The sequence below is a fragment of the Diceros bicornis genome, chromosome 34 (assembly GCF_020826845.1).
Source record: "Diceros bicornis minor isolate mBicDic1 chromosome 34, mDicBic1.mat.cur, whole genome shotgun sequence".
Classification (NCBI taxonomy): Eukaryota; Metazoa; Chordata; class Mammalia; order Perissodactyla; family Rhinocerotidae; genus Diceros; species Diceros bicornis.
This window is the reverse complement of record NC_080773.1, coordinates 18,092,147-18,102,069: the sequence shown is the minus strand read 5'-3', so window position 1 is coordinate 18,102,069 and position 9,923 is coordinate 18,092,147. Positions and strand designations below refer to the sequence as shown.

At 51.8% G+C, this 9,923-nt stretch overlaps 1 protein-coding gene across 1 annotated transcript; it reads left to right on the top strand.

The window, feature by feature from the left end:
- The first annotated feature begins 208 nt into the window (after positions 1-208).
- LYPD3 (LY6/PLAUR domain containing 3) lies at positions 209-4,456 on the top strand. The gene is made up of 5 exons (XM_058529469.1): positions 209-344; positions 979-1,110; positions 1,859-2,029; positions 2,336-2,497; positions 3,360-4,456. The coding sequence occupies exons 1-5, from the start codon at positions 272-274 to the stop codon at positions 3,845-3,847; spliced, it is 1,026 nt and encodes a 341-aa protein (XP_058385452.1). The 5' UTR covers positions 209-271; the 3' UTR covers positions 3,848-4,456.
- The last annotated feature ends 5,467 nt before the right edge of the window (positions 4,457-9,923 follow it).

Below are 9,923 nucleotides of genomic sequence, written 5' to 3'. Positions count from 1 at the left end.
GAGCCTCAGTACTCTCCCCTCTACCCCTCAAACACACAGACTTTCTCCTGGGAGCTGTCAGGGAACCTTGACTCCCGCCCTTTCGCTCCTTGGCAGCTGTGGGTGACACACCCAGGGGCGGGTGCCCCGCCCCATGGCGGACGCTGATTTAGCCCAGTTGGGCAAGGCCAGGGTTGCCTGGGGGGAGGTTACTCATCCTGGGCTCAGGTAAGAGGGCCGGGGTTGGGAGGCGGCACAACCAGGGGGGACGCCGAGGGAGCAGGACGAAGCCATGGACCCCGCCAGGAAAGCAGGTGCCTGGGCAGTGATCTGGACTATAGGCTGGCTGCTGCTGCTTCAAGAAGGTTGGTCTGCTGCCGGGAGGGGGCAGCGTGGATAGATGGGGGCTCCAGGGAGGAGGCTCCCCCCACCTCCTCCTGAGGAGGCTGTGGGAAGGATCTCCATCATGAGCGTGGGGGGCTGTGGGAAAAGTTCTTCTATCCTGAGCAGATAGGGCTGTGGGAAGAATCCTCCATCCTAGGCAGAGGGGACAGTGGTAAGGATCCCCTGCCCTGGTCAGAGGGGGCTGTGGGAAGGATCCCCTGCCCTGGTCAGAGAGGGCTGTGGGAAGAGATCCCTCACTGAGCCGACTTGACCGTGGGAAAAGTTCTCCCATGCTGAGAGAACTGTGGGGCAGTACCCTCCCCCCCAGCCATGGTAGGAATTCCCCCAGGCTCCCTGGTAGGGATCCCTCACTGGGCATAAGGGGCTATGGGAAGGATGCTCTCACTGTAGACATACGGGGCTTGAAGGAAAGGCACACAGTGTATCCCACGGCCCCAGATTTGTGAGCAAGTTTTGCCTACTCCTATCCTGGAAAAGGAGTGTGCAATCGGGTTGTCTCGTCCCGGGGACAGAGGGCGTGGGAAGGACTATTTATCCTTTGACGAGGAGGCTTCAGTAGGGATCGCTCATTTCTACTCGGCCCTGCACCCCCAGGAGCGCAGGCCCTGGAGTGCTACAGCTGCGTGCAGAAAGCAGATGACGGATGCTCACCGCACAAGATGAAGACAGTGAAGTGCCCGCGGGGCGTGGACGTCTGCACAGAGGCGGTGGGGGCGGTGGAGACCAGTGAGTGGGGCCCCCTGGTCCGTGCGTACCCATCCAAGCTCCTCCAGCCAGGCCCTGCCTCCTTATAGTCCCGCCCCTCTCTCTGAATTTGGCCACACCCCCTTCAATGCAGCCCCATTCCGCCCTTTCAGCCTGGCCTGGGCTCTTTAACACCACCACGCCATTAGGGCTTAGCGGGGTAAGCGGCTGCGAGTTGCGAACTGGGTGGGATGAACTAGGAGAGCCCGGCTCTGGGATCTCGTCCCCTTTGAGTGCACTCCCTAGCCATTTCCGCTTCACCACTGACACTTCCCTACCCGCTTCTGTCCCTGCCAGAACTCTATCCTCCCCAACCCAGCCTCCTCTCTCCAATGGGGCCCTTGGTGATGGAGATCTTCTAGAGGTCTTCTCCTAAGTTCCCTAGGCTGAGGCTCCGCCCCTCTGGCCCGCCCTCTGTGGAGTCCCGCCCCTAGAGGCCCCCACCCCACTCTGATCCTGTGCCTTTTTTTTTGTGTCTGTCTCAGTTCCTTTTGATGTTGCTTTTTGCGGTTCCGCCCCTTTATGGCCCGCCCCTTGATTCTGTCCAGCGTCTGTCAGCCTGGAAGCCCCTGGGACTCAGCCTTTGGAGGTCCCGCCCCGCCGTCTGTCGTTTCCTCTCCGATCTGCTCTTTCTGAGGTCCCCGCCCTCCGACCCCGGCCGGTCCATCCTCGGGTACTGGTCTATTCGAGGCCGCGCCTCCTCTGAGCCCGCCCCCTCCCCTCTCCGCAGTCCACGGGCAATTCTCGGTGGCAGTGCGGGGCTGCGGTTCGGGACTCCCCGGCAAGAATGACCGCGGACTGGACCTTCACGGGCTTCTGGCCTTCATCCAGCTGCAGCAATGCGCCCAGGACCGCTGCAACGCCAAGCTCAACCTTACCTCGCGAGCGCTCAACCCTGCAGGTCGGTGGGGGCGGGGCCTTAGGCCCAGGGGCGGAGCCACATCCGGCCGAGCAGCTGGAGGCGGGAGAACTTGGCAGGAAGGGGGTGGGGCCAAGAGGCAGTGGGCGGGGCTTCGCTGCTGTCGGCACCGTGAGGTTGGCCGCTGGGGGCGGGACTATGGCTAGTGGGCGGGGTCTATTGGTGGGCGGGGCTAGAGGCTGAGCTGAGCGTCCGTCGAGGGGCAGAGACGTGGGCTGGAGGGACCGGGTGCGAGCTGTGCTTCCCGACTCCCCTCGACCTCTTCATTCTTCCCCGCTCTCCTCGCAGGCAATGAGAGTGCATACCAGCCCAACGGCGCCGAGTGCTACAGCTGCGTGGGGCTGAGCCGCGAGGCCTGCCAGGGTACGGCGCCGCCCGTCGTGAGCTGCTACAACGCCAGCGACCGCGTCTACGAGGGCTGTTTCGATGGCAATGTCACCTTGACGGCAGGTGAGCGAGCCCAGGAGCACGGGGCCTGCAGGAGTTGTAGTAGCCTTTCTGAGGCCTCATGGGCGGTAGGCAGCCCTTTACCCAAAGGGGTCCCCACCTCCAACGCATTCTGGGAACTGTAGGCCTAAGTTCTTGTCTTGTCCTAGAGCATCATGAGAAGTGCAGTCCTATCCCCACTATAGCATGGGGATGCGGATGCTTTTGACCTAGAGTGTTTTGGGGAAATACATTTCCATAGAGGCCTGCACAGAATGGGAGGATGTGCTATGGGAAATGTATTTAAGCCTCCCAGCGTCTGTCCAGGCACTGCGGGGAATCTAGTTCTGACGCCTTAAAACTCAAGGGGTTAGGGTTCCCACCTAACTACTTAGTTCAGCCTCCTGGCCTCTGCCTCAGGGAACCATGGGAGATGAAGTTCTTCAAACTCCATCCTCTGCCAGGTGTATTATGGGAGATGTAGTTCTGACTCTAAGATGAAATTTTGGCAGGAGTGGGGTGGGAGGGAGGAGCAGGGGAAAATGACGGGAGGGACGTAGGGGAAGTTTGTTCTGCTCTTTGGTCATGTGAGAGGTGTTGTATCCCAAGCCAAACCTTTCTTCCAAGGCATTGTGGGACTTGTAGTTCAGCGTACACACTTTTCTTCTCAAAGTAGTATGGGAAATGTGGTCCACCTGTGCCAAAGACAGTGGGGACAGTGTTTCTCAAAGTGGAGACCGAATTGAGACTTTTGGATTAATGGATGCAGAGCCCTTCTGTCCCCTGTTTTGGGGGTTCTTGCTATTGTCTCGCCCCTGAGTTTCATTCTGGCTGTGCCTACCGTCGTCCCTCCAGCCACGGACCTACCTGTATCTTCCTCCTGCAGCTAATGTGACTGTGTCCTTGCCTGTCCGGGGCTGCGTCCAGGACGAGGACTGCACCCGGGATGGGGTGACAGGCCCGGGGTTCACGCTCAGCGGCTCCTGCTGCCGGGGGTCCCGCTGCAATTCGGACCTCCGCAACAAGACCTACTTCTCCCCTCAGTTCCCGCCGCTTGTCCTGCTGCCCCCTTCTAAGACCACCACTGTGGCCCCAACCACCTCTGTCACTGCTTCCACCCCAGCCCCAACCACCCGCACCTCTACCACCAAACCCACGTCAGCCCCAGCCAGCCAGACTCCTCCACGGGAAGCAGAACCTGAGACCTCGGGGAAAGAGGAATCTAGCTTTCCTGGAGGTGCTACTGGCCACCAGGACCGTAGTAATAGGGAGCAGTACCCCGCAAAAGGTGGGGCCCATCATAATGGCTTTGCCACTGCCTGGGCCGGGTTGGCGGCTCTTCTGCTGGCAGTGGCCACTGGCACCCTGCTATGAGCTTCTCCACCTGGAAACCTCCTCTCTTCCCATTCCTTCCCTTTCCCACCACTGGACTGGGCTGGCCCAGCCCTTGTTCTTCCAATCTTACCCCCAGTATCCCCAGCTTCCGCTGCACTGGTTTGCGGCTTCGGGAAATAAAGTTACCGTTGTATATATCCTGCCAGGGTGTTCTAGCTTTTTGAAAGCAGCTGATGTATCCCCCTCATCTTTGTGTCTCCCTGTCTCCTCATGGTGCCTAGGAGAGACAGCACAGTCAGAGCTGTCACAGGGAAGGTGGGAGAGACACGATAAGCTTCCTATTCGCCTTCTCACAGCCAACTTGGAATAAGGGGGGCGGGACGCGATCCTAGTTCCCTCCTTTGATGGCTGCTGCCCCTGCCCCCATCTTTGTGGGAATCGATTTGGCGTCTGGCTTCCTTACTAGACTGTGAGCTCCTCATGGGCAGGGACCGTGTCTTGCCTCTGTGTGGTCAGTTTCTGGCACATAAAGGCCTCAATAAAAGTTTAATTACTTTGTATAGTGGTTTAAAGGAGTCATTTCTGCCACATTTCTTATAATAACCTCTTGAAGCTGAGCAAAGGCGGGAATGCCAAGACCTGTAACAGATGGAGAAGCTGAGATCCAGAGTCACAGCCCTGGAGAGAGCCGGAGTTGGCTGCTGGGGGTTTAGCCAGCCTGTGGGTGATCCCACTGGTGAAGGGGAAACTGGGTGAAACCATTAAGCAGTGTTGAGGGGTGAATGGGGCTTTTAGCAATGCTTGGGAGCAGAGGGAAGCTCTGTTTAATGGGTTCGTACACAGCTCCCAGGCCTCACCCATCCTGCCATCCGTCTGGTTTCTTAGGAATCATTCAGTGGACTCAGCCACTGCATCCCACTTGTCCAGAGGGTTCCAGGGTGCCCCTGTCAGTCTTTGCTTCGTGTGGGGGACTTGGAGCCTGAGCCCCACCTCGATTTCCTCCAAACAGATGAAGGCCTAGGGGCCCCAGGGAGGAAAGCCTGGCTTGGGAACGAGAGAGGCTGGCAGGCATTGGGACTGCTTGATGGAAGGGGACGAGGTGTGGGGAATAGTGAGATAATAATAGTAATATTGCCACTATGACTATTAATAGGGAGTAGTTTGAGGTGATAATAACAAAACAATCGTAAATAATGATTAGAGTAACAAAATAGAGAATTACTAAGAGAATGAACAAACAGTACAAGGGGTAACATCAGTAATAGTAACTGTAGTTACAGGAATGTTAGTCATCAAACAGTCTTACCAGATGCCAGGCCTGTACTAAGGGTGTTTACATTCATCATCTCGTTTAATTTTCCATATAAATTCTCAGACGGGATGATTGGGGAAACTGAGGCTCAGAACGGTAAAATAACTTAACCCACAGCAAGTAATACATTTATTATGTGCCAGGTACTGTTTTAAGTGCTGTACTTGGATTAACATATTTAATCTACACAACCGTCCTATGAGGTAAGTGTCATCTGCGTTTTATAAGATGAAGAAATCAGGCCCAGAGAGGTTGAGAAACTTGTCCCAGGTCACCCAGCTAATAAGCTGTGGAGCCCATTTTTGAACCCAGACAGACGGGCTTTACGGAGCATAACCAAGCTGGTCATAACTTTTCCCTCAGCCTGACTAAACTTTAGACAGGCTTCTTCCTGCCTCAAACCCTCAAACCCCTGACCTCCCTCTCACCCCAGCCCTTCCAGAATCCAGATGGCCTACCTGCAGAGGCCCCAGACCTCCCTTTTCTTAGAGCATTTACTTTAGAAAACTTGTCCTCATAAATTCTTTCTCTGCCCCTTTGAGATGCGTGTAAATCTCTTTAAAAGCCTCTTGCCAGTTTTACAAGCTAGGAAATGTCTTTCTCGAGCACCTGGGAACCATCTCTTTGAAATGTAAACATCAGACGAGATAGGGCCTCTATCCCCCGGTTACTCTGGGAGGGCGAGAGCCTACCTTCAGTAGGTGCCTTTCTCCAAGTTGTAAAACCACTTCCTGTCTTGGAGATGCAGCAAGTTTTCTTCTCCTTTGGGCAAAGCCAATTAAAACACCGATGAACCACGATCTCCCCCTCTCCCCAGCTGTTAAAACCCAACAGCACTTTGCTTCAGCGGAGTTCGGACTGAATTCTGGCCTCTCTCCCCTATTGCAACAGCCTTGAATAAAGTCTTTCTGGCCTGTTTAATGTTGTCCAGTGCAGTTTTTGCTTTGGCAGACATAAGCGGCTAACCAGCGTGTTACACAGTTTCAGACCTGAGCTTCGTAACTGAGAGCCTGTTTTTGCCGCCTTGGTGGTGTAGGTCAGAGGACTCCTGGGTTTCTGAGGGTGTTGAGGCTGGAACTGCTCCTCTCATCACCTCTACTCTGTGGGGGCTTTTCCTGTTCTTTAGAGGAAGTTCCAAGGTGGGGAAAAGACTCTAGGATCCCTTCTTTCGTAGCTCAGCCTGGAGTTTCTGACGTGAAGGCTCTTCAGCTCTCCGGGTGTGTCCAGACCCCCACGTCCTGCTGAGGCTTGTGGCGATGTCACAGTCTCAGAGCTGAGGCAGGTGTTGAAGGAAATATTTTTAAAAGGTAAAATCATGGCTCTCACACAGATATAAAATGAACATGTGTCAAAGATTTTATTTAACTCATTCATGAGTGAGGGAACCAGTAAAATGTTATAACCATTTCAAAGCAGAAGTCAGAGAACACAAGCACATAGGTGATCAGGAATGCTGAAATAAATTTATAAGTGGAGGTCACACTGGTCAATATCCACAGGGAAATAATCAACCGTATTCCACCAGGCAGGAATCTTCTGCATTGCTATCAGTTTATTATCAGTTTAGGTTAGTATCATACTTTAAGACAATGAAAGGTGGAGATAACCCAGGAGGGTGTCCTAGAAGGACACCAGGTAATCCTTTTTGCCCATGACAAAGACTTTCACCTCTAGAAGCCCCCTGTGTGGTGGGGGAGGCCCAGACACAGTCTGTCCTCATAGGGTGCCATAAGAGGTGGGGTAGGGAATTTTTTTTTTCTTGGTGAGGAAGATTAGCCCTGAGCTAACATCCGTTGCCAGTCCTCCTCTTTTTGCTGAGGAAGATTGACCCTGGGCTAACGTCTGTGCCCATCTTCCTCTACTTTATATGTGGGATGCCTGCCACAGCATGGCTTGATAAGCAGTGCGTTGGTCCGCCATGGGATCCAAAACCATGAACCCCGGGCCGCCCAAGCGGAACGCGCGAACTTAACCACTAGCCACTGGGCGGGCCCCGGGGTAGGGCAATTTTGCAAGTCCAGATGAGGGACAGAGGAAAAACCATGCCCTCCAGGTGCGGTTCCCATATTGATGGTGGCACCTCTCGCACCTCAACTGTGCGACCACCTAGCGTTGTCCATTTCAGAGACCGTATTATTTTCCTAGGGCTGCCGTAACGAAGTCCACAAACTGGTGGTTAAAACAACAGAAATTTATTGTCTCAGTTCTGGAGGCCAGAGGACCAAATTCGAGGTGTTGGTAGGGGCATACACCCTTAAAAGCCCCTGGGGAGGATCCTTCCTTGCCTCCTCCAGCTTCTGGTAGCCCCAGGCCTTCCTTGGCCTGTGGACAAATCACTCCAGTCTCTGCCTCCTCTTTCACATTGCATTCTCCTGTCTGCATCCAAATTTCCCCTTCTTATAAGGACACCAGTCATATTAGATAAAGGCCCACCCTAAGGACCTCACCTTAACTTGATTAAATCTGCAAAGACCCTATTTCCAAATAAGGTCAAATTCACAAGTCCTGGGCATTAGGACTTCAATGTATCTTTTTTGGGGGGAATTAGTACCTCTCATAACAAGGACACAGTGTAGAATAGAGGTTCAGAGGCCAAACTTGTGTCAGACAACCCACGTTTCAATCCCAGCTGTTACTACTCTGTACCCAGTACCGCTACTACAGTTTCACTCGGAGTCAAATTAAGCTGGGAAATTCTCTCTAAGCCTCAGTTTCCTCATCTCTTAAATGGGGATAATAATATTTCCTGCCTTTAGGACTCTTGTGAGACTTGAACTTGATAATGTGGGTCAACTACAGTGCCTGCTGTATGGTAAGAGCTTAGAATATAGGGAACGAGCAAGATGGTAAAGTTGATTCACAAGCACGTAGGCGAGATGGAAGTATATTTAGTCAGTGAAAGAAAGAATGCTGAAATCAGATTGCAAAGTGAGATTCAAAACTAGTTCTTGTGCCACAGGGCAATCAAATCTTAATGTCTGGGGTTGTATTTTCTGCTGGGCAGAAATCATTTCCATCAGAAATCATTTGTATCTTTACCAGAAAGAAATCATTTGCAACTTATCAGTCTCCTATGAGTTAACGTTGTGGCGGACCAGAATTTGCCACCCTCAAATGTGTCTCTTTGGGTTGATTATTTTTAAGGACAAAAGATTCTGAAAGAAACTTGGACCTTCCCCCTAACTGCCTAAAAGATTTTAAGATAGAGAGCCTGTTCCAGGAAGGAGCTAATACCACAAGATAACTATAGTATAATATAGACTAGGTGTGGTAGACAAGAGGATCCTTGCTAAACCCATTTTTATCCAAGTTCTCTCTCGGGTTTCATTGTCTGTAGATGGCTCAGCAAACATTTGTTTATCAAACATTTGCATTTCCATCTCCATATAAATTGCCTACCTCTCCTTTGAAGTCCCAAACCACTACCCCCAACATCCTCCTTTGTTTTCAGCTAAAGATGGTATTTAAGGTGGTGGCTTCAGCCATTTTGGTGAGTTACTCAGTTTTCCTGGGTTTCTCCCACGTATACATGTTATTAAACTTTGTTTGATTTTCTCCTGTTATTTTGTCTCATGTCAATTTAATTCTTAGACCAGCCAGAAGGACCTAGAGGGTAGAGGAATTGTCTTCCTCTCCTACAATATCTAAAGCTTATAGAGTCTGGGCCCTAATCAACAATAAATAGTCAGACAAACAAAGCTATATTCCCCGCAAGAATCAGATCATCCCTGAGTGAGTCTGTTAGACAGTACTCCCGTAAGATATTCAAAGTACATGTGGTTCCCTGTTTGTCTTATTTCCAAGTTTGACATTGGTGTTGCCCAACAGAATTATATTGTAGGACATGTATGTAATTAAAAATTTTCTAGAATCTGATACTAAACCTCTTATAATTTTTATTTATTTATTTATTTTCCCAAAGCCCCAGTAGATAGTTGTGTGTCATAGCTGCACATCCTTCTAGTTGCTGTATGTGGGACGTGGCCTCAGCATGGCCAGAGAAGCGGTGCGTCGGTGCGCACCCGGGATCTGAACCCAGGCCGCCAGCAGCAGAGCGTGCGCACTTAACCGCTAAGCCACAGGGCCCATGATACTAAACCTCTTAATCTCAAGTTGTATGCCTGATGTGCAGTAAGCCAGCCACTGAGACATTAGTAATTGGAGATGGAGAAAGGTTTATTCGAATTGGCCAAAAGGAGAAGGCAGGAGCATGGATTCTCTTAAACCCGCCTTAACAGGAGAAGAAAGCAGGGGTTTTTATAGACCTAAAGGGTGTGACAGAAAGAGTTGCAGAGAAACAAAGGGGAAATCCGTGTTTCTTTCACTCCAGATAACCCCTGGGCAATCAGACTTCTGGGTGTCAACAGCAGCTGGGGGCTGGTCATCTGGTGGTGGTAACTTCCTTGAAGGCATTCTCCTTCTTCTGTAAAACAAGCTCATAAATCCTTGCGACCCTTGACTCACCCCTCAGGTTAAACAGGAAAACAGCAAATTGACAAGATTCACTACTTTTCATCTACCTCTGTGTTGGGAACAAGGTCAAAAGGTAATCTTACTGAATATTTACAGTAACCCTCAGGTACCTGGCTTCAGATCCATGTTAAAAAAGTAAAAAAGGGGGCTGGCCCTGTGGTGTAGTGGGTAAGTGTGCACGCTCCGCTGCTGGCTGCCTGGGTTCGGATCCCGGGCGTGCACCAATGCACCACTTGTCAGGCCATGCTGTGGCGGCATCCCATATAAAGTGGAGGAAGATGGGCACAGATGTTAGCCCAGGGCCAGTCTTCCTCAGCAAAAAGAGGAGGA